The sequence below is a fragment of the Echeneis naucrates genome, chromosome 7 (assembly GCF_900963305.1).
Source record: "Echeneis naucrates chromosome 7, fEcheNa1.1, whole genome shotgun sequence".
NCBI classification, from domain to species: domain Eukaryota; kingdom Metazoa; phylum Chordata; class Actinopteri; order Carangiformes; family Echeneidae; genus Echeneis; species Echeneis naucrates.
In genome coordinates this window covers 13956983-13982497 of record NC_042517.1, presented here as the reverse complement: position 1 = coordinate 13982497, position 25515 = coordinate 13956983, and the positions used below count along the sequence as shown (strand labels likewise).

Here is a 25515-nt window from a genome sequence, read left to right as displayed (position 1 = left end):
GTTCGTGCATACAGCACACAGAACTGTGCCCAGAAGAACTGCTGAGGAAAGATATGAGAGTTGTCATCTCTCTTTTACAGGTAATTTTCAGCTTCTGTATTTTATTTTTTTCATTTTACTGCAGAATATGAAAAGAAATACCTCAAGTCAGTGTGTCAGTGTTGTGCAATAAAACCAACCTGCTTTAACCAGACTTTAAGCTGCTCCAGGAGCAGATTTGTGTTGATATGATTCTCTATTACGCTACTTGAATTACATTACTGTTGTTATGTAAAAAGACTGCGATGCATCAAAAGCCAGTTATGCTACTATAAAGACTATCCACAACAGCAGCTCTGTGTTGTTAACGGAACAGTTTCAGTACCAGAGTTGTGCTCTCCGACTAAGGCCTGTCTGATATTAAGAAAAACCTAAATACGGACTAAGTTTCAGTTCACACAGCAGCCCACCTTCCACCATTCTGAGTCATCATCTGCACAGCAACCAGCATGCTATTGCATTTCATCTAAACTTCCTGTCGCCACTTCAGTAATGTTTACCAAAGTTGTACACTCTGAGATATTAACAGTCCAATATAATTTCAGACGTCATTTCTCTCAAAGATACTTCCTAGGTGCTACATATTTTTGGGAACAGCTAGCAGAACAATTTTATATTTTAAGTGAGTCTTTGTGCTCTGCGTCAGACTCAGCCTGGTACACATGGGCTGGGACCACCCAAGCAGATGTTTCATTTACGAAATTATGCATTTAGGGCAGAGAAATAGGTCTGAACCAGGGGAGTTTTGGAGAGTTAGCGAATGAGACCAATGAGGAGTGAAGCCATCAATGAGACGCCACGTTGTGATCTCTGTATTGTTCCACAGAAACTCTTGCCCTGTGTGTTAATCTGTCAGAGACAGCGAGACAAAGATAGGAAAATAAAAAAATGGCAGGAAAGATGCACCAGTGCCCTTTTACTGTCTCTCATGCTCTTTTCCCATCAGAAGTTTTTAAGGGCAACTTGGACACTAATCATTACCTCCTGTCTCTCATCTACACACATCACTGACATCAGACTCCTCTCTCTTCCTCCTGCCCACATTTTCTCTCTAAAATGGAAAAACCAACAACAGGGAATATGGATTGTTGACTCCCCTGATATACTTTTATCCTGCTCCATCGCTCTTACTCTCTCTCTTGGCCAGTGTTGGCAGCCCTCCACTGACACACATGGATGAAGTTTTTCAAGCTCAGACTGAACATTCTTGAGTTTCCCAACTGGCAGCAGCTTGTCTTTTAACCAAACATGATGGGTCTAAAAAAAACTAAACTAAACTAAAAAAACAAAACAAAACACATTGTGTGCACAATGTGCTTTTAAGTGTGCATATGAATGCGTGTGTGTGTGTGTGTGTGTGTTTTCCTCTGTGGCAGATATTGATTTCAGAGTGTCTGAGTGTTGTCCTATAGGGACAACCTCTTAGTGTGTGGTCTGTGTAGGAAATCTGAATCTCCAATGAGGAACATGAGAGGCTTCCTCTAAGCAGGCCATGAATTTGAACAGAGTAACACATCCAAAGAAGAAGAGCTTCATATTCAGAAAGACCCAAAAATAAAAAGCCACAAAGCCCTCAAACAGAGGGAGAGAGAGGGGGAGGGGTGAAAACTGCAATGTTTGCCAAACTTTAATAATGTGGCCTCGTTTTTTTTTTTTTTTTTTTTTTTAAATCAAACTTTTTTTGTACATTTGTCCTTAAATCTAACCCAATCTTAACAACAGCACTGCAACATTACGATTAAATGAAGCATATAGTCACACACTGTCCTTCAAAGACTTTACTTTTTAAGGCTGGACAGCAAAGGAGAGTTAGACACATTGGACAGATTACAATCAGAAGGTCTTATCAGTATATTAATATCACATCACATGAAATTCTTGGATGTCAAAAGATGAGATGGCCGATCTTGTAGCAGCAGTTTTTCTGTTTTTTCTCTTCCTCGTCACTTAATTGAGGTCAATGCTGTTTTATTTAACAAACTAAACTCCAAATAATCAGTTCAACAAAAAAATGAATTTTGATCAAATATGCAGCTGGCAGTGTGTCAGCTGATGTTCTGCTGTTTGCGGTGTCATATTAGAAAACACCTCTTTTCAAGGTAACAGTTGCCTTCTTCACGATGACTGATGACTATTGTATTTACTCAGTTAATAGAGCAATTGTTCGCTTTGAAAACATCAGAATTACCTCCTGCTGTTTCTTGTTTTTTCATTGCATGCTATGAACCAAAACTTTGCAATATTAAATTGAAAAGGCAAAAGGCTTAAAAGATTAGATGATAATAAAAACTGTTCCAGTGTTCATTCGCATAAATCAACAAACTGATTCACTAGACCAAACGCTCCAACTCCAATAAATATAATACGTGATGTCAGTGATGAAGAAATGAATGATTGGTGGAGACATAGGACCAGGGAGAGGAATGGAGGGGGAAGAGAGGCACCATCGAAATATACCAGCTGGGGGCAGTGGAGAGGAGAAAAAGAGTCCTCTGAAAACCACAGTGTGATGAAAAATTAAGATGGGAAGCCCATCTGAAAGCAGAGAGAGAGAGAAAGTGCTTTTATTGCTGGTCACTTTCACCTGTCGGTCTGGGAGATGGACGGATGAAATCAGACTCCTATTAAAGGTAGCTGGGAAAGTAGGAGCTATATTCTTCTTCTGTCATTGAGTCCAGAAACAAAGGAATAACTTCAGCCTGCACAGTCCTGGAGGTGGCTACCTTAAACCATCTGTGTCTAAAGTAGTTCCATATTTTTCTTTATTGCTGGTTCAGCAACATTGTCACCTCTCTGGAATAAAACTGTTTTATTTTTAACTCTTGTTCTTACTCTGCAGAACAACCACTGCATTTGTCAACAAAGGCTTATGGCATTAGATGGATTTTCCCTTTCCTCATCTAGTGCTGTAATAATCCCAGCCAAGAGGCTACAAAAGTCTAGAAAACCTGTACTGAAATTGAATTAAAGAAGCCATTTTTCCCTCTGGATTATTTTTTCATTCTTCGCTCTCCCATGCTTGACGCCCTCCTCTCTCTTCATGTCAGAGACCACACAGTGGAAACCATTTCCATCTTGCTTTAATATATTTTCTAAATTCCAAAGCTGCAATAGATCCCTACTTTGCATTTGTTTATTTAGTTCAAAGTGGGTTTTTTTCCTGTTATTGTGGAAGAACCTTGCAGAAAATTAAAGCATAGTCAAAATGTGATGGTTAAATATGAAAGTGGTGCACTGTGTATTCAATGAAGAGAGGGACTTTGATGTTTTGTTTTGTTTTTTTTGCTTCTTTTGCAATGTGAAGCCAGTTTATAGCTTTGGTGTAGGTCGTGCCTGTAAGTGAGGCTAGCTGTTCCCCTTTTCTTTTATATTCTGATGCTGTTGGACCTATGGGTGATACAAAAAGCTCAGACAACATAACTGCATTTACCACCTGTGTCTGCACTCTCAGCAAATGCACACTGCACCGGCATGTTGTCTGTGTGTGTGTGAGTCTGCTTCTTTGTGTTTGACCGGAGGACGTTTTAGAGGTGGCTGTGTCATGTGTGGACAATGAATTTGTAGTGACATCAGGATTGTACCTCGCGGTGCGACGATTTCCCCAGGTTAACATGGTGAGCGGCGGACAGAGACAAAGCGAGAGGGGAAGGAGATAAATGGATTGTGACACCCTTGGGTTGAATCAAGCTTTAGGGATGTGTTGGGGACACACATGTAGCAACAGCAGGCAAAAGTTGATTTGAAAGATGGGGACGTCAAGTTTGTGATGTGCACTTCGTACCGTTAAACAAAGAGAGACTGATAAGAGGCTGAGGAATGGAAGAAGAGAGAGGAGCAAAAGCTTCCTATTCCCTGTTTTCTCTCTCGTGTCTCGCTTCCTATTTCCCCCAACACACACACACACACACACACACACACAGTGTTGAGCTTCCACAATGCTTGTTAAATTGGAGGGGCTTAATTTGGGGCCACTGGCTTCGTCCACGAGTCACAAAGAACAAATTTATCCACAAAGGCAAAACTATGGTTATATTAATGAAAACACACAATTAATGTAATATATACGTGTACACGGATAGAAAGATACACACACACACACACACTGTCCCTTGGCAGGATCAGGGAGGCCTAATCAAGCTGAAATATCTTGCGGTTGCAATTAGTTTTGGAGAGCTGTAGTCCTAATTCTGGCTCCAAAACGAATGTTTCCATTAAGCAAGAATGTACTGATTTCTTCTGACAAGTAACACTGTCTCCATCCATTTGCATTCATCTTCTGCTGTGACTACATCTCTGATAATGAAATATTTTCTTCTTACTAAACTTAACTGAGGTTCTATGTAACTAGTTACATGTTCATTTTTAACGTTGCCTGTTTGAGAGCTGGGAATAGTTACAGTCCTACAGGAGGATAACCGGCTGAGTTAACGTTCAGTCATTTCGAACTGAGATACATCAGAAAGAGCATCCTCAGCCACGCTCATACGTCTGTGAGGCTAATCTGGCCACAGCTGTGAGCTAACTGCTGACGTCAGCAGGCTAACGTGCCCGCAATGGAAAAAAACGAACAAGGTATCATTCAGGTCGATAGAAATATCGCAGAATCTGGTCACACACTAAACTATTAGACATGAACCAAAATTAATGGCACTACAAGACAACGTGAGCCTCATGATGGCACGGGAGGAAACATCATGAGCACTCTAAAATCTAAGTACCATGGCAATCCATTCAATATTTATTTGTGGACCGACAGACATCGTCCTCCCTCGAGCCACGCTGACACAGTGTGGCTAAAAACAAATCAGCATAAGTCAGCAGAGATTCTTTTTTTTTGCCTTGGCTGTAACTGAGTTTTATAGTGTTCTCCAGTGCCAGCAGATTTAAGCTTTAAAATGAAAACTGTTTCGACTGATTGATGAGGGAAAAGTAACCAACCTTTAATTCATTGCGACAACTAGTGTAAGGAACAAAAGTTTTTTATTGTAAACAACGTTGTATTGTATTCAACGTAGCACCTAATTTGTAAACTTATGACACTAATATTTTTGCTAATATGCTCTCCAATAGTTCAATTTTTCAAAAGCAATAAGTCCAATGTCACATAACACTGTTGGTGAAATTTATGTGGTGTGTGCTGTGTGCTGCTGCTGTGAAATCTTAAACCCAAATCTCCGATATACGTTTTACACATCCAGCTGCCAAACACACTTGTGCTGTTCTTCTTACAACGGCAATCTAGTATTATACCAGCAGCTCATCCCACAGATGGGATGGGTTCGCCTTCTTTGGCCTTGTTCCGTGGGGTTGAAGCTGGTGTCGACTCTTTTTTTTTTTTCCTCCTAATGTGTCGGAGGCACATAGCAGGAAGAACCCCTGACCAACTGTTCTGTCTCCTTCTGTTATCTGCCTTATTCTCACCATTGTGACAACAGATTACAGTCCTACTTGCTGCTCGACTGTAATGTCCTAAAAAGGCATCGGAGGGTGAAGTAACAGTTTGTTCCAACACTGCAAAGTCAGAGGTTTTTAAATCACCTACAAAACGATGAAGGAATTCCTTTTTTCTTTCAATGCTGCAAAAAAACTACAATACCCTTCTTTGACCTAAAGAAATATTGCTGGAAGTTGTTTAAATGTTGTTATCTTGACATTGTATGATTCAAAATTATTTACTGGGCCTGAACTGCTTGAGCTTCTACAAATATTAATGCCTATGAAAACTTTTGGCTTTTTGTGTACAAGATAATGGTTTGCAGGGACAATCAATTTATCCACTAATAGGTGCTGAAACCTTTCTAGCATTTAACGACAAAATTACAGTGAAGGCAGTATGACACAATAATGCAGTGGCAACACTTTAATGTGCTTTCACACATGTAATTCAATATGTTAGGACAAAGCTGAAGGAAAAATTAATGATGCGGAAATTTAGTGGCTAGTGTTGTTCATGTTTAACGGGCGGACAAGCTGTCGCCCAGCGCTTTAATACATGTCATATTTATTTTCTTTGGCGTCTCAAGGAGCTGAAAAGAGAATAACTAATGCCAAGCCCAGTGGTGGAAGGCAACGAATCACATTTACTTGCATTACAGTAATTGAGTAGTTTTTGTGTACTTCTTTTGTACTACTTTTTAAAGCAGTAGCAGTGGCATCGACCCAGCTGAAAGTCTGCTGAGCTGTGCCGAAGTTGAACTCAGAGGAAATGAAGAGGCCCCCTGGCCGTATTTAAGTGACCACTTTTGCTTCAAGTGCCAAAGTGTAATTTGGCAGGAAAGACAACAGCTTTAGTACGTAGTGTTAGCGGAAGAACACTGTGTCCTACAAATATTACCTGAATTGCTTCAATCAATGGATTTAAAGCAAACAGGAACAAAGGCATTCATGATGAAACTTTGCTTCTAGGATTCAATACATACTCAATAATATTCAATAATACTTCTCATGTTAAGAACAACACAATGAAGGTGCTCAGTCTCTATATGATCAATCAAACTTTGTACTGACTCATCTATAAGGACATAAAACCAGTTGCCTCATTTGAGAACTAATGGAATTTTAACAGTTTATTTTCTTGACTTAGCCATTTGGTTAGTTCACATTCTTAAGGCAGTAAGGAACGAAGGGTTTCAAGGGGATTTTAGATTTTGGGAGTCTGCTACTCAAAATTGATTTGTTTACTTTCACAAAAGCCTCCTATTCAGCCCAAAGGAATCACATTAACCAAACAGGCTAGGTGTGAAAACAACTAAAAGATGCTTTATGCAGTCTTAGAACCGTTTATTCCTCTTCACAGACAGAGATGTGACAAGGGATAATGCGGTGACAATGTACAGGATATCTTCTGGCAGCAAAATCACTCCACATTAATTGCTGCATTGACTGATGTAGAGTGCACAGGCACCCCATTTTCTAAATGGCAGATATCTCAGGCAATGGAAACTCCTTGAATATTAATATTTTTCCTCTTCATTTTTCTCTCCGACCGCTGGGAGCTCAGCCAGGGCTCACATGCCTGTGAGATGTCGGTCCAGCTTTAGCTAAGATGCATACAAACACACACACCCATGAGGGCACACACACACACACACACACACACACACAAACACAGACTGGAGCTATAGAGGGGAAGCTGATCAGCCATGTGGAGCAGGGAGGGCACTCCAATGGGATTAATTAAATGGATGGAACAGACTGCAGAGCTCATCGGAGACCACCACTCTTTCTCTAACTCCATCTTTTTCTCCTCTCGCTCTTGCTTTCCCTTTTGCTGTTCCGTGTTCACTAAATGAAAGCTACATCATCCAGGGTTATAGGATGCAAAACTGCTTTCTTACCACGATTTATGCCAGCGGATATGATCAAAGGTGTTGAGGAATTCCTAACTACTGCCTACAACACCTCAAGCGGCTGCTGGAAGCACTTTCCCAACACGACCATGGAGCAATTCACAACCAGATGTAAACAAGTGTAAACAGGATGTTTACAAATTGTAAGAACACAATTAGATCTTTGAAGTCACAAACTTCCCAGCTCACTTGGTACAGCATTTTTGGTTCATCCATGCATAAAAAGTAATGTTGGATTAGAGTGTGTGTGTGTGTGTGTGTGTGTGTGTGTTTGGGCATGAGTCACCATCAGCTGCTGTGTTTGATACTGACGGAGAGCCAAGCTGTTTAGATGCTATTGATCAGACACACACACACACACACACACGGCTGCCTTCACACCTTCCTCTTGCTCTCTTTCTTTTTTTGGCTACTTTCTGAATCCATTTCTGTATCACACACCCACTTGTTCTGCAGCAGACAGACCAAACAACCAGCCATAATGAAGTGGCACTGCATCATCACAAACACTGCTGTGTGTCTAAATGAGCTGGAGAGGAAGCAGGCAGCATCTCTGCTTTGTTTCCTAATTATTTACTACAAGCAGCGTATATGTGAGGACAGGGGGAAGGGGGTGAGAGTAGGAAGGAAAGGGGAACAGATATAGGAAGACTAAAGGAGACAAGAAGAGATGAATGAGAGAAATGAGGAAAGACCACAATTATGCATGTGCATGCATACATGCATGATTCTGTGTGTGTGTGAGAGATACCCTCTAACCAGGGAAAAGCCTTAGCTCAGCCCGTCTGGCTTTGCAGCTCCTCACAGCTCTAGAAATGCCAGGTTACATAGCCAAATGACTCATACACCCAGCTCAGAACTGGGCCCAGGGCTTAACACACAAACATCCTCATAGCAAAAGTGCTCACACACACACACACACACACACACATATACTGTATATCCCCAAATACGTGTGTGCACATATTCAAACCCAAGAAGAATTCTGCATAATCTTGTATGCACTAAACTAATCTGCACAGATTCTCACTCAAACTTGAAAAGTTTGGTTTGTTTTCTGTATATCATCACATTTTAGAGTTTTTTTTTTCTTGGTTTCCACTCACCTACTCAGGTTTAAGAAAAGTAAATCAACCACTATCATACGTCTAAGTATCATAAGTAAATACCAACTTAACATTAAATCCATGTTTGTTTTATGTCACTGAATTGTATGACCAGTTGAGTCTGTTGCCATTTTTAAGGCATTCGTTGCTCTGGCAGCTCTTTGTCTTTTTTTCCACTGTAGCTGTTTCCACAACAGCCACTCTGGAAGCGCAAGGCTACATCATGTTCACAAACGCAGAAAAGACAGAATTAAGCTGTTGCATGTGTGGAGAGTCAGAGTTGCCAAGAGACTGGAAGTCCACAAGCAGGAATGGCAGTGACTTTACAAAGTGAAGTGTTTGTTGTCCAAACTGCATCTGCTAATGCAAAAACAAAATGTTTGGCCTAAAATTCTTGTTCTTCTTGTTCTGTTTTAGTGCCACGTTTGCTTTTGTCTTGCTAGCCTTCTGTGGTTATTTATTCCCACACTTCCAGGCATACACACACACATACATACACGTGCTTACTTACAAACTATAGAGAAAAGGCTGGAGGATATGGTTGAAATTTATATAAATTTATATAATGATTGATTGGCACAATATAGTTGTGATATTGTTATGAACATTAGAAAAGTACCTACAAACCTCTGGAAAATGACTTTGCCAAGTCTATGAAACCCTCTTTTATTTATGCAGTTTATGTTCACCTTTTTTTGTATTCATCCTTCATATACAAACACTGATCAGGACATAACCATCCAATTAACGAAAACCATGGCTTTGTCAACATTAATATCTTTAAATTACAAAATAGGCTGGTTATCTTATTTTTGTGTAAATAGATTGTAAAACAAAAGGCGCTTCAGTGACGTTTGTTTCAGGGACAGGCTGCCTTAAACCTCGATTGTTCCTGATCTTCAGGCTCTCAGAATATTTCCTGGAGGTGAACTGCTTCAGATGTGGGACTGTTTTGACTTGGCCAGGCTGCTAGTTGGCTCCTCTCTGGTACATTTAGCGGGACACTGGAACCTGACGTTTATCGGCTCATTAATAGCTGAACCTTTAACACACCACTGAATTTGTTTTCATCTGCTTTATCATAACTCTGTGAAGGTCCTTCAGTCACATTTGTATTGCTGTCAGAGTTTCACATTTTCTAGAGATGGTTATAATGACTGTAAAACCTTTTGGGATTTTTCCAAAATCAAAATCTGTTTTCACTGCAACAACCAATTTCCTGTGTTATAAACTTATAAACAAGTGCTGACGTAATGTATTTCAGTGGTTCAATGAAATACAGTATGTATGAGTTGCAATATTAATTTAAAAACAGTTGTTCCACTTTTAGAGCTGGCCCAGTTTACAAGGACAATTGGAGCATGTCTAAAATACACATAAATAATCAACAAAATACTCCAAACGAAAAAGATTAAAGTGAAAAATAACACGTTCGGATTTCAGGTAGTTTCAAGTATGGCTCCTTTTTGTTAGCTAACTGGGCCTAACTGGGAATTCACACAATGAGTATTAGTACTAAAGAATTTCAAGGTGTTCAAACCGTCCTGTGTGACACCTGTCCCTGGTCTCCCCCATACGCATTATCCACAGAATAATATGATGCACTATTCATTTCATAAACATTTTAAGTTTTTGTTAAATCAGGAAATTTTTATTATTGTTTTTATTACTAGGTTTATTGCCTTGTTAGTTGCTTTGTGTATGTTCTTGTGCTCAGCAGACATTTGTCAGACCTGGGTTGGCTGTAAAAGCTTCGCATTGATTTTTTTTTCTTCTTCTGCTTTTTTTTTAGATTACAATCTACTTCACATAACAGATGCCATATATTTGCTGCCATTGAAAATACAAACACACAAGTTAATCACTGGACTGGCAGTGATGTGCGCTTTGAATATAATTCGGATCTTTTCTGTTTTGTTTTTTTTAATGATAGCTGCCAGGACAGAGAATTAAACACATAATAAATTTACAAGTGATAATAAGTCTCCTATTTTGCTGTCATTCTCTTCATCTCTTCCTTCTTGCCGCTTCTTCTCTTCCTCTGTGCCTTTCTTCTGCTCCCCTTCGGTTTCAATGTGTTCACAGTAAACAATCATTTTGCCTGTGTAAATATTTTCCCAGGGAGGAACTGAAAGAAGGCTCTGAATGCAGGTTGGGTCTGTATGTCTTGTTGTCGTTATGCTATCACAGAAAATTGTCAAAGGTTTATGTTTGTGTTCTTTAAAAAGTATGTCATGTTGATGCTTAGAAGATATAAATGACTTTGTATACCATATTTACAATCTCAGTGTGTTAAAATACTTGCATTTGCTAATTTGCACTAAGCACAAAGCAGAGAAATTACTTTTGCAGTTGGTCAAGTTAATGAAAGAATCAACAGTTTGCCCTAAATTCATCCTGAGGGAAACATGAATTTGTCTGAACCAAATTTCATTATAATCCAGCAGAGAGTTGAGCCAGGATATTTCACTCAAATAACACAAATATGAAACTCAAAGTGTTGCTAGAAGAAAAGTGAGAGGATTACCGAATATTAGAGTAATCCTCCGAAAACTATGAATGCCTGCATTCACTCTAGTGTTACTTTCATCACGAAAATGTCTTTGTCAAAATGGTCGTCAGCGAATGACCAAAACGAAATGAGGACTAATAAAAAAAACTAAGTGATGGTGACTCAAATGAAATCTAATGAGAGTAGAGAAGCGGTCTTTGCAGATTGCAATTTCATACACAATGACATTGTGGCTCCAATCTCTCAGCAGCTAACAAAGTACATAAACACAAACAAGTCTGTGTTTATATTATGTCACCCAACAATGAGCAAGTTCATAAGCTTCACAGTTAACACTTATCAATGGCACAATGGGCACAGACAAAAATCATGCTTTTATTGTTTGTGTTGATATGGATCTATTCATTATCTGTAGATTTTTTCCTCCACTATGAAAAAAAGTAAACGTGACTTAAGCAAATTATGTTCATAAGCTTTACAGATAACGCTTATCAATGGTACTATATGTGATCTGCTCATAACAAAATGTTATGAAACGTTGTTTCTCACTATAAACATTATTTTGCCTGCATTCCTTGTGTTGTTATGAATAATGTTGATGGCGTGATGTGCAGTGATGCGTGATGTGATTCTTAGAGCAAAACTTCTCATTAATTAACATACCAGAGTGTGTAAATAAATAAAAGGACTGGAGAAAAAAGTATTGCGAGTTTTTTCTCTTGGCACTTCAATAGGTAGAGCTTGGCTTTGCTCAGGGTCAAGGTCACCGTCAAAAAGGTTAATGGCCCCTGTATTAAAGGATGCATAGTACTTAGACTAGACCTTTTAGATTTTGGTTGACTAAATCTACCATAGATTTCGTCAGACTAAAATCACTACGTTATTTTGTCGACTAAAACTAGACAAACATGAAAGCACTTCTGATGAATGAAATATGACTTAAACTAAATGGCATTATCCTCAATAGACTAAAAATAAAAATAAATGAAAACTGCCTTTCAAAAGGAACTGATTCAGTTTAGATCACATCAAAGCAATGGATCAGCTGACAAAAAAAAAAAAAAAAAAAGACAGATACTGTTTGACCATCAGAACTGCTTTTTGTCTCTAGCAGATAATGTGTCTTTTTGTTTCTTTCTGACAGAATGCGGGAACGGGGCCCTTGCATTTGTGGAGTAGGTGTGTGGAGTCTACTGCTGTCCCTCTGTCTGGCCTCCTTGACACATGCACACAGGAGTCACACAGGTAGGTAGTATGTGTTCATATCGCTTCATGAGTGTGGGCGTCAAGCACACATTTCTGGCAGTCTGCTGGTGTCGGCGTATAGCATTGTCTGTATTGGATCTATCGTAGATTACCACTGCAGGCTGTCTTTGCAGCCAATTTCTTTTCACATGTTGTAAAATTGGAGTGAATAGGCTGTGCACTGCCCTGGGGAATGCAGAGGTCGGATTCTCAGTGAAATACGAGACCACAGTGGCAGGTTGCCAGGAAGAACACACAAAAAAAGTTCTTTAATAAAAGGAAGAGGAATAAGAGTAATCCAACAAAGAAAGGTCTTCTTAGTTCAGAGGCTTTTACGTCTTTGCAGCTCCATCAGGGCGGAGCAACTTTTTGAAAATGCCTGTACTTCACAGCACAGACAGCAAGCCCTGAGCTCCATGGATTAGAAATCCCTGGTCGCATTATACCCCTCCCATACGGGCCAAGTGGCTGAGTCACTTGCATGAATCAGCCCAGAGGCATCTTGCTGCTTTCCACTTCATTTCATGTCTGAGAGTTGAGCATCTTCACCTCTCTTTTTGACAATGATTACCTGTGCGTGACACTGAAAAGTGCCAACCTCTGGGAAAAAAAGCTTTGGTAGAGAACACATTGTCCCGGCAACCAGTACAGTGAATGAATGGATGCTCTCTGGGGTAGGCTTTTCATATTTATAAATGATGTGAAAATGCCAATATGAGCTTTTGAGATGCTGTCATTTTTTTAGAGGTGGTTTTGTACTTGCAGCTGTGTTGCAATGAGGAATCCTAAACAATTTTCCATACTTGTGTGCAGGGATGAGTGAGTACACCACTATCCGTATCTGTATCCGTTCAACCGTCTACATCATCTGTGTCCGTCTTTGTACTCGGATGGGGTGGGAGTTAAACCAGAAGTGGGTGTGGTTTATACAAAAGCTGCATTTTTAAGCCTGAAATCGATATGGGTTGGTCAGAAGTTGCTATATTTATTGTAAACCTCAATATATTTGTATTTACAGCTTAATTAGTATTACACTCAGGTAAGACGAGCGAGCCTGACCTGGTGAAGAAATAGTGAGAATGAGAAACTCGATGCAGCACCGCTTCTGTTACGAATCAAGTTTTTAGCCCATAAATTGCCATATCCGTACTGGGTACTCATTTCAGCCGAGTATCTCTCTCAACCCAACTTGCACAGTCATGAAATCCAAAATGACATGTGCTATTGGCACCTCACAGTAACATTTGGTGGCAGGACATTTGGCAACAATGACAACAATGTTTCTTTTACTCATTCATATATTCTTGCATCAGTCTGCTGGTATGTTCTGCCGACCACTCCTCATTGCAATACATTCAAGCAGGCTAAGCCTTGAGTCACATATTTGATGACTTTACTCAAGAAATTACTTGAGACTTGCTTGTGACTTGAGATTTGATGACTTACATGGACTCGCAATATATATTTCTGATGTAAGGCAATCGCAATCACAGAAACATTTTCGTTTATTTTCATCTGCTCTACGCTGCTCTCTGACCGGAGGTCACAGCTACTGAAAAACTGCGTAATGATAACACAATTGGCTGTCTCTCCGATAGGGCCGGTATATGTGTGAGTGCTTGTGTGCGTGTCAGTTACAGCAGCTCTGTCTCCATGTTTAGGTGAGAGCAACCTTAAACGGTATGCAAATGGCATCAATAAATCCTAAATCATGTTAGCTGTAGTACAAATGTTTGTTTTTTGACATATCCTTTGAGATTGCAAATGAAATGAAGGAAACTACTGTGTATTTTAAGTGTCAGACTTCAGATGTGTTTCTTTGAGGACACATGGATTGCTTTTTTTAACTTATATGTAGCAATAAATGTAATAATTCATTCAAAGAATAGATTCTTTTATTTATTTATAAATCTTCCTGACACTCTAGAATCTTAAAAATAAACTTGACAGTGACTTACTTCATCAAACTCGACTTGGATCCTGTGACTGACTTGAGTGAGGGGGACTTGGTCCCTCCTCTGGTAGTTTCTAAATCCCTTATGATTGGTGGCTACTCTTTCAACCACACTCGAGCTTTGCTGAATGTGTGATTAGGGTCGCTGGCCTGATGCTGGATAATTTTTCTTCTGATTCATCATACTTTTTTATACATTTGGATTTTTCAGTACCAGAGGTTGAATGTCCACCAGATCTCACTGCAGCTGCTTTTTTGCACCATGGACTTCATTTTAGCTCCAATAAATAAACAGCTGTACTGTATTTGAATTCCCACAGAGCATTATCCTACGCACACTGTGGCTTTTGTGGTTTTTGTTGTGTTTTGCCTTGCCTTAGTTTCGGTGTCTTCTTTTTCCTCCAATGGAGCCGTGCTTGTTTTAGTATGCAGTGTATGGTACAGGCTGAAACCACCACCATCCTTACATTGCTCCAGGTGAGCCTGAAGCTCTTTAGAAATCTTGTGTGCTATGTTTTTACACCCAGCACCTTCAAAAACATCTCTCATTGAGTTTCTTCTTAGCTACAAGTCCTGCAGGCTTTTAACAGTTTTACAACTCTGAAACTTCTTGATAACATAAACTGTTGAAAAGGGGATTTTAAGATTTTTTTTTAAGCAATTGGCCTCCTGTCCTTGAAAGGTTTTCCGATGCTCTTAGGCAGCTCTCTTGTCTGAGAAAACCCATCATTCATCTGCAGTTTAATCATCAGTCACTGGTTAGCTCAGTCCATGTCAACACAGAAGACAAAACACAAGCTGTGCTTGATTTTAAAAATGGTTCGAGAAAATCAATCAGTTCAAATTCATCTAAGTGAGCCAATTTCTGTGCTTATCTTAACCATCTTATTCTGAGTGAACGAAATTCATTTACTTACATCTTTTAAATTCTGTACTTCCAACACAGTTTTCTCAACCAGAGCATCTACCTGCTTATATGACGTTAATCAAACTAAACTGTGAATGAGGTTTTGAAGTTTTTGCAATATTCACTACTTTGTATGAGGAACACAAGGGTACTTTTATTTGAATAAACTGACCAGCAGTTTAGGAGTGGGTGGAAAAACGCTCAAATTTTAGATTGCGATGACAACATGAAGCCTCTGTCACTGGAAGTTTGGATGTTTAAAAAATGAGTGGGCGTGTGGGAGTGATTACATACTCCATGATATTTACATACATTTCTGTCAAACAGATCATGGCAACAAGCGTGGATAAATCAATCTGCTATTGATTAATGAAAAAAAGACCTCATGCTGACAGCACTGGCCCCAAAAGGAACATTAAGCATGTGCATCCCCCCTCTGAGTCTGGAATCGGAAAGCACCAAAGCTGAAACTCTTATTTTTTATACTCCTGTTGCTGCAGGGGAATAAAAATTTAATTGCAATGCCTCTCTTAAACACACGATCATTTAGCCAGAAAAAACTATTTCAACATTTGATGTGATTAGCATGTTAAAACAATACATCCCTGGAAGATAAGGATTTGGCCATCACAATGAACACCTGAGGATAAAACCAAGACGTAGTGATAGCGGACTTCGTGCTTTGTTTGACTACATGTGATAGACAGCGAAGGTTTGGAAATGTTAAGCACTGCCTTTGGCTTTCATTTCGTGATAGCAGCATCCGCTAGCTGCCCTTCATCTGAACTGATTGTCCTTCTTTGTCATTTTTCCTACTGTGAGTCTAATTTCAGTGATGTTTAAGATTTTGATACCAAAGTCATTAAATTGTGTCTCAACACTTGTCTCCTTTGGTCGATTTATCAGCAAACCATTGAAAGGGATATAAATTAATGAATTGGTTTTGTAATTTGTTTTTTTTTTTAAGCAATTCAGCATGTTAGACAGCTCTTATTGAGCAGGATTTGGATGTTTTCCTTTTTTGGAGACTATATGTATGTGACTTTATGTGCAAGAACAGTAAATGCGGGTGTACTTGTTAGGATGCGTGTGACCACAATCACAGCTTTGTGCATGCCGTGTTTGTCGGTGCGTAAGAATGACTCTGCTGTTCTCTGGCTGCCACGCATTATCTCCTCCTCTCATTTAAACGGAACGATGGTGAAAAGATCATCATGGACCTTTCAGTGCTGAGGTCTGAACAAACCAATGGAAACACCAAAAACATCTCATGAGAGAGACAACTAGCAGAGTGACAAGATGGAGAAAAGTTAAGCCGCTGCAGGTTTGTGTTTGTGTCACTGTGCCTGACCTCAGTACTCATACAAACCGAATCATTTCATAGAAAAACAAAATCAGAAATAACCTCTGAACACAATCAAGCCCCTGATAATTAGGGGCACAGTTCAGGTTTAATTGAAAATAATTTGTAGGAGAGCAGAGCTAGTCAATAGTTTTGGGTGGCTGGTTGTGTGTTTGTGTGTGTTCGCATATGTGTGTGAAGACATGCAAAGGGTCATTAATTGTAGAGTAAATTGTTTGTCTGAGTGGGGAAAATTCAGAAGCGAAATCTGATCAGAAATGACTAAATACAATCCCTCAGGTCACTTCAAGGTTAATGCTGTCACACCTACAACACACACGCTGTGTCTTTCACTTGTACATATGCATTAACACTCACATGGCCAGGTACAGAACGTTCTACTGTAATATTGCAGCGCTGACGGGAAGAATGAAGTCATTTGGTTCGGCTCTCATGAATACATACCAGGTTTAAACTAGTTATACCAAAGACAATGAGCATGTGTGTGCGGCAGAGCAAGGTGATTGATTTGAATTTTTTTGTGAGACATGTAATATGTAATAAATCTTGACTACTGCGATATTATTGTAGTCTACATAAAAAATTCATTCCTAGCAAGCCAGCTTATCTCATCTAACAACATCCTGTAAACTCGGGTATGAATTCTTTCACCGTAGATGTGGACCTGCTGAAGAAAAACAACTGATCTGGGCTCAGCCTGTGTGTGCTGACCAGGTGTTATCTCCTGTTAATAGAGGTGAAGCTGGAAGAGTCAATTGAACAACCAAACCCCAATGCCAGCGAGCTGTCTGCAGATATCAGCCTGAGGTCATGTCAAGAGACACAAACAGGAGGTGCAAAGGAATAAGTGTTCAGACTCGTATGCTCCCTCTGCTCTGAAAGTAATAAGTAAAGTGAGCATCCAAGCCCAACTTAGCTGAAGCATGTGGTGTCGCCGTAACCGTACGGGAAAGAGATGTGATGTCTCAAACATTTTTCTGGTTTCTTGCCCCTTACAGCCAACTGAAAAAATATGATTGCAATTGTGACATGTCCCAGTTTTTGGCCAAAGTGTCACCATATCAGGAGGCATGTGCTGACAAAACCACTGCGGTGACCTTCGAGGGAGCTGAGAGGTGGCAAAACAAGTCTAAATGTGTACGTGTTTTTGCGTGTGCGCCTTCGTACCTTCTGTTCACCTTTTACTCTCCAGATTTTTATCTCTCAGGCCAGAGGAGAAAACGTTTCCTCTCCTTTGCCGTCGGTGCTTCTCCATCTGTTAAGCCATCTATCCGCCTGTCTTTTTCTCTTACGCTCACGCTTTATTATACACATCACCACAGAGTTGTGTGAAAATTGCAGGCTTTGAACTCAGACCACAGAGCTCTAACGCTCTTAGTGGAGAGAAGAGACCATGAAGAGATCTTATTTGCAGACAAAGTCAAGGCCTCGGTGAAATGTCTCAGTGGCTTTGCCAATAGTCTTGGAGAAACAGCTTGGCTTGGATTTTGAAGTTAAGCGGAACAGCGATTATGCTGATCACTTCAGCACACACTGTCGAGTCATTGATTCTCAGTCTATACGCTGCAATCTCCATACATCGCCACTGATTAGAAGCTCCTAAGATCTTAACTTACTCTGAAAGGCATCCTGTCTGCCAAGAAGGGGAAATAGAGATGTAAGGACAAAGACGTATAGGGATGCAAAGATGCATGTGCTAACCACTCTCACACAAGCTCAGAGGGACATGTGCATTCAGTCAGGCACGCAGACAGGCCTGCTGTAAGCGCACAAGGGGAAGACACACATAAACACATGCACACCCACACACTTACATGCATGCACACACAAAAAGGTTCTCTAATGTGATGTGTGGAGACAGGCTGTCTGGCCTCCTTAGAGGCTGCTCCGCAGTAAAGCTGCACTCCACACTTGGTCTACAACAGGGCTCCATATGGCTTGTGAAAAATTCAAGGTGAAAATCACAAATGTGATATTTTTCTTCCTGACAAACATCCCAGACTTCCCTGCAACTTCCTGACTAATTCACTGGTTAAGACAAAATGAGGGAGTGTTTGTTTTTGTGTGTGCAAGAGAAAGAGGGAAAAATTAATGAAATTAATGAAATTAGCAGCCAAGCCAAATCGAGAAAAAACATTGGGAGAGAGATGGATAATCAATATGGCAATTGAAAAGAAAATGTACGCAGTAATTTCATCCATGTTACACCATTTTAAACATTTAAATATGCAAATCCTCCCAGAGCCATGTTTTGAAGAAGCTTTGGTATCTCACATTTTCTCACTCATTCACAAGAAAAACCACAAATATGCAAAACTATGACACACTAAGGAAGAAGAAATGTTTGCATTTCAGTTTGAGCAGGTCATGGTGTGTGAAATTACCATGTTGCTCATGGCTTTTTTGCTCATCACCATATTATAAATTCATAATTTTTCACATTGATGTCCACTGAAGATGGCATTTTGCACCATTGCCAACCATGGCCAGTAAACCTGTTAATTATGGTCTGTCCATTTGCTCATCATTGTGGATGCTGCCGCTCTGTCTCTGGCACCTCTTCAATCTGTGCTATTGAAAAATTCCAAGAAACTAAATTTGAATATACTCACCTTCACCAATCAGTGTGTCCTTGGTAATGCACATGTTGTTTTAACCATGATGTATTCAGTTATTAAGGTGCTGGCAGTGTATTTGATAAATGGCTACTGGCACTCTGACCTTTTGCAGTCTATCACAGGATGATCTACCTTCTCAGGCAGAATGTTTATTTCAAAGCAACCAAAATGGCTTCTCTACGAGAGGCGAGGTGTATTTATACCTATTATTTTCCACCAAGTGAAGAAAATTAATGTTTAGGAAATTAGAAAGGTGACACAAAACAACAAGATACACTATGGAAGGAGGCAGCGTGATTCATGGCTTATACCTGAAGGACCAAGTACACAGAAAAACAACAGCAGGCTGTGAGGCTGTGATTGGGTCCATCAGCTGCCTTTTCCGTCTGGTCACTGCCTAAGAGCAGTTATTCTCAATAAGAAGCAGCATCATGACAAAAAGAAATGTATGCATGGTTGACGTGGTTGACTTAAGTCTTTCAATAATATAAAAACATTTTACTGTCACAAAATAAAGTCAGCATGAATGATATGTAAACAAAAGCACATTGCGATTGTGATAGGAGTCTGGATAATACTTTGATTGAAAACAAATTCACTGCACCAAAGGCATGTTCCTTTGTTCCATTTATTCAGTATAAGTAATATTTCAACTTATTGTTCAGTCATGAAACAAAGTGGGATCAAGATTAAAATTTAGACGGTGGCGCTACAGAAAAATTCATTGCTCATTAAGATTATTATAATTCAGACTAAAGAGATTCTACAAAAAGAACATTTTATTGCATGGCAATCCATCCATTAGTCAGAGTGAATGATATTGGTCTTCTCATGCAAATGCACAATTTGACTTCCCACTTTTAAATACAGACTAAGATAATCTGTATGTGCAATAAGTCTCACACATAGTTTTTTTTACGTGGTGTTGTGCGTTCCCACAAAAACCGATACCGATTACGGACATGATATTCTGTCCTGTCCCAGAACTACAACACTTCTGTAGCTGGAAATGATCAAGCAGACAATACAGATGCTAATTTAAAATGGAATTTCCTATTTTGGTGTTAAAATCTTGAGGAAAATGTATTTCACAATGACCAGATGTGCCGTGGTCACTGTCTAATTATGCGTTTGCACTAATTGGTGTAAATAGGGAGCTTCCTCTGGCTGCACAGTCAGATTACATCATTGGGGCCCTCTCATTGCATTCATTAGTGCTAATCGTTACCTGTTAGCTTGCCAGCCAACCCAATCAGACCCAGCTTGGTACATCTGTATGGTTTCTAAGGCAAAACTAAAACCTCTATTGAATATCTGCCTGAGGTTAAGCCACTGCACTGAAAGCAGGATGGCAGCGACAGTTGCATGCTTTAACGTTCCAGCAAGGGAGTTAGAGGGAGGTATTATTGAACAGTAATGACTACTTAACGTTGATTGCAGTTTTTGCAGTCATGAAGTAATTAAATTTCCATTAAATCCATCTATTTTTGTTAGTCTTTGAGATTCTAAGTCTCCATCTCCCTTTTGTCTTTCCACTACATTCCTCTCTTTTGGCCTCTTTCATATTGGCTCTCTTCCCCCTCGTCCCAACTTTTTCTTTATTTCACAGCTATTAAACCAGGAAGTTTCAATCAGGTAGCACAGCGTGAATTTCTGCAGGGGCAGGGGAGAAAGTGTGAACTTTTATTTAATGCAGCCATTCTTTCTTTTCTCCACTCCACCTCCATCTCGTCTCTCTTTTCTTCCACAGCTGAACTCAACCTTGGCTCTTTGTAGTTTATGATTCAATTTTCAATTTGTCCTCCAGAGGTATTTGCTTGGTGGGTGGTGCAGCGGTTTTGTTCTTATGTGTTTGTACAATATTCGTTTTGGTATTCAAAGGAACACAGTCTTATGGAAACATGCATTTAAATTTCCAATTCTGAGTCTGTAATTCTTTAGGCTTTATTTTACATGAAAGTCAGACTGAGAGGAATCACCCTTTCAAGTAAGCCCTCAGCAAGAGAGCAGAAATCTGCTGAAATATGTATAGCCAATACATACCATTTCCTGTTATTAGAGTGAAGGATGACCAGGGGAGCTTACTTTAGGACTTGACGATTGTTGGTTCATCTCACGCTCACAGACAGCCAACTATAGAGGGCAGCAACAGCGTTCTGCTAGCCAAGAAACACTGGGTTTTTCTTCACTGCAGGTTTTTAAGCCTCACAGGAATAAATCCAAATCAAAGCAATGTTATTCTAATGGCTGACTTAAATATGATCACACAACAAATTTAATTGATGACAAGGTTTGCTTCATATTTCGCCAAAACTGATCAAAACTGAACATCTCCTCACCATTTAGATGACTGATTCCTCCTTTGGTTTCTGTCCTGCACGTTGGATTTCTTGTAAAATAAAACAAGCACAGGCCTTTTTTCTCTTCAAATTCCCAATATCAACCTAATATACAACTAATGGTAACGTAATGTAAACAAACTGAATGTAGTTTGAATTAGAGTAATGTGAATGCTATTAAGAATTCTATTCTCATTTGTGTGTATAAAAAAGGTGAACAGACTGTATTGGTCCGTGATGGTTATGGAGGTGTTTCCAATTTACTTTGAACCGACAGTGAAATTTCCATACAATAATTTCTTTTGATGAAAAACTGTCACTTCAAATATATGAGCTCTCTTGTCTTGAATGAGCAGACATTATTAGCAATAGGTCAAGCTTTAGTTGAGACCCAACCGAAGAAAAAGAAAAACATGTCGGTGACTTATTCCTGCTCACTTTTGCAAAAATGGGCAGTTTTAGAATCTAAATCAGTGGAGCTTTATGCTTGTTTTTGTTGAGCTATGTTGATATTTGTACAGTTAAACACAACTGCCTGAATGTTATTTTACATTCTGAAAAAAGTCAAGCTGAACGCACATCAAGGCTATTTGCTCTTCCTCCTCGGGGTTCATTTGCCCCTGTTTCCCCCTCCCCTTTCATTTTCCATGTACACTATTTCTGATTTACTGTCTCAGGAGGTTCTGCCAATGACCAGATGTTTGGAAAGGAAACAAATGGCTAGATGGCGCTGTGGAGCCAAAGCCTATTCAAGAAATGGATGAAACAAAATGCTACCTTGTTCCACGGACGAGGGGGGTCAATCCCCCACAATGCCTTAGCTTTTCAAAGCCATGTGAGAAAATTGTCACAAATCTTCAGTCCAGTTGTCACTGGTCACAGTATGACATGTGACACAGGTCCACAACAACCCCGTTTGTTTCTCCTCTCCCTCTCTTCCCTCTTGGCTCGGCTCCTCTGAGGCCTCTTGGGGATCCTGTCTCCTGGCTCAGAGGTCTCTCTTGGCTCTGACGCTCTCTGCAGCTCTTAACTCTCCTCCATGGTAGTGACATGAGCCCCGTCCTGTCTAAGACTCCTAAGAGTGAATGAGCTTAACTCCAGCAGATTTCACACAATATCTTTCTGAAAGGAATGAGCCTCAAGTTAGTATCAACTGCTGACTTAACAGCGGCACAATCAACTCGAGGAACTAAGGAATAATTCAAGTACTCAGACTCAGCTCTGGACTTTGGACTTGGACACAAGAAAGGACTGTTGCTTGTCCAAGGACTGGATAATGCTCACTGTGCCAACCAAGCACAACGCACTACACACACATAGATATTGCGCCATATTAGTACTTGTGTGTTTGTTTTGTAGTATATGCTTTTAAACACAACCACTGGTCTATTTATCGTCGGACAAGAAGGAATATTGCCAACCTTTTTCTGTTACTAAGTTAATTATTAATCAGAGATTTAAATAAATAGTATTTCATGAGACAGAATGGGTCATTTGGTTTTTGTTTCCCTGTTTAGGGTGGTGGCCACATCTGAACTTCGATAGTTGACTGACTTTGAAGTTATTATTTAACATTAATATTTTAAATATTAGTCATATGTTAATTTAATAGCCAATCACAAATGAGTTACTGATGCCTAACATCCATTTAGATTTTTGAGACAGGATCTCAGAGGAAGTGGGCTTGCTCGCCGTCACGTGTACAAGGAACAAATTGAGCAGGTGAATGCTTTGATATTGTGTATCAAAACCTTAGTTAGCTTTTTATCTAACAGATTAACCTCTTTTCAATGATTTTCCCTGCAGAACTGGCACGCTTGAAGCCATGTGAATAATGAATGCATACATACTTATCATATACAGGGGACTTCATATATGCTGGGTGGTCAGAAAAACGCAGCCACACAAATTTAAGCTGCCACTATCTAAAATAATCCAGTCAAAGCAGGTTTCATTTGTGTTTCCATTATGTTCATACAGAGATAATGGAATAATTCTGTCATTGGTAACGGTCACTGACGTGGAAATATATGCATAATAGAAAAGGTTAAATAAATAAAATCTAAAAATGCAAACAATTGCACAACAAAAGGCTGAATAGAGAGCTAAATGTAAAATTGCCCAAACCTGTGATTGCTATTGGGCATATGAGGCATTTGCATCATCTGGTACCATCTCTATGTGTAGTCTCCAACATAGGTGAATTTAATTGTACCTCTAATTTGGGAGACAAAATGCGTATGTTGCTATTGTAATCTGCATGCTGTATGATTGTGCTTTTGCGTGCATGCATGTGAGCTCTCAAGAGAGCACCTTTAGTATTCTTAACAGCAGCTCCAGAGACATGTGCTGATGGATGAGGCGCTCTTTACTTCACTGATGTACTGTGATCAATGCTGATGCAAAGAAAGTGAGTATGAGAGCAAGTAAGAGCGAGAGAGAGAGAGACAGAGAGAGGTAATGTGCCACCTCTGCAAATCTCTCTCTCTCTGCCAGTCTTTTTGCATTAATTCTCTCCTCTCACGGTGAGTTTCCCACTCTGTTGATCCTGCCAGTATCTGCATATGCTGCACCCTCACCAGCATCATCGCCTTAACTAATATGACACAGTGTTTCCATGTGGAGCATATGCTGCACAGGGCAATTTCCAGCAGATTACTAGATTATACATTAAATACAGAAAGTCGTGTGAGACAAAGTATGTGTGTTCGGGTTCTATGCACCACTCTTCCTGGCACAGGTCTTTGAAGAGGCTGCGTGTTGGTGTAACTGTCCAGCCTGCCCTCTCATGTTGCCTAAATGTGGTTAAGAGGCTTTTATTTTTAGTCTTTTACTGTTGTGAGTTATATAAAACAGCAGTAATGCAGCTTCACTAATCCTCTCACACAACTAATCCTAGCAGAACACCACTGTAAATACTCTGTGGGCTGCATTAAAGCACAAATCACTCAATCTCGCAATCTCAAGTGTTTTATTTTTGGTCAAATTTATAGAAATTCTTCCACTTTTTTATCGGCTAGATAGATGTCCTGGAACTAAATGGGCTTCTTTTGGACTTTTGTAATTTTCCATGAGGTGTTTGTGTATGAGTGTGTGTATTTTTAAAATATCTTTGTAGTGAAGTGTGCTTGAGCCAGCACATACATTGCTCGGTGTAAAAATCAATATAAGATGTGCTACCTTCAGACAGACAGGCAGTCAGAGATACCTTTGTAGCCTCAGTTACCTCTTTGCACCATGAGCACGGTACCGTAGATGTTACTTATTTTAGGAACGACGTGGGCTGCTTTCAATTATACAATGTATCATCCAGGAAAGGTTTGCATTTGTGCCAGAGCGGTGTTTGGTCTCCATCTGTTCTTTGTACCCTCAAAATTACTCACATTACTGTTGTGAAAATATCAAAGCAGGGTGAATTTCTCCTTGACTCAGCCATTTTGACCACCTACTGTGATCAAAAATATAATTACAAGGACGTGTACAGTATGGTAACAATGTAACCTGCTTAATCAGGAGACGCAGATGCTTGTTACTTAAAAAAGTTACCTCTTCAACATTTTAATTAACCGATTGCTTTCGTGGAATTTCAATTACCTTTTGACACAACTTCAGATTCCAAAGGAATCAGTGCCAGACTTACGTCGTATTGCTTTTAATTGCCGCTCACAAATGAACTAGACCCCTAGGTTCAACAACACTGGCCTTCGTGCAAGTGTGGATAAAATGTGACCACCGCTAGCAGGAGTGAAGATGAACGTACAGTTGCTTACATATAGGCCAACAGCTTTCCCTGAAGGTCCTGACTATACCTCTCTGAAAAATAACACACAAAGTCTGTTGTTATACAACTGAAGAAACTGTGAAATGAACATCACATAAATAAGTGTTTTTGTCTGTTCTTTTTTTTTTTTTTGCTTTCAAAGTGTAACTGACATTGCATTCTTTAATATCCACTGCGGTAGATCTGAAGTGAATTATACAAGTCTGCTTGAGGCAAATATTGTTGTTCAGCTACAACTCAGATGTTTTTTAACACAATAAAATACTTTCAAAACATAGGGCTTTGAGAGCCAGAGGGATATG

The 25515-nt window shown here is 39.7% G+C and overlaps 1 protein-coding gene across 2 annotated transcripts in view; it reads left to right on the top strand.

Moving 5' to 3' along the window:
- LOC115046495 (chemokine-like protein TAFA-2) overlaps positions 1-25515 on the top strand; it is a 71378-nt gene that overhangs the window by 23457 nt on the left and 22406 nt on the right. Inside the window, exon 2 of one of the 2 annotated variants that reach the window (XM_029506918.1) lies at positions 12151-12251. In XM_029506918.1, coding sequence (XP_029362778.1) covers positions 12152-12251 — 100 coding nt within the window. In that variant the 5' untranslated portion in view covers position 12151. Of the gene's footprint in view, positions 1-12041; positions 12252-25515 lie in introns of those variants that run through there. The other variant, XM_029506919.1, reaches the window with a different exon arrangement.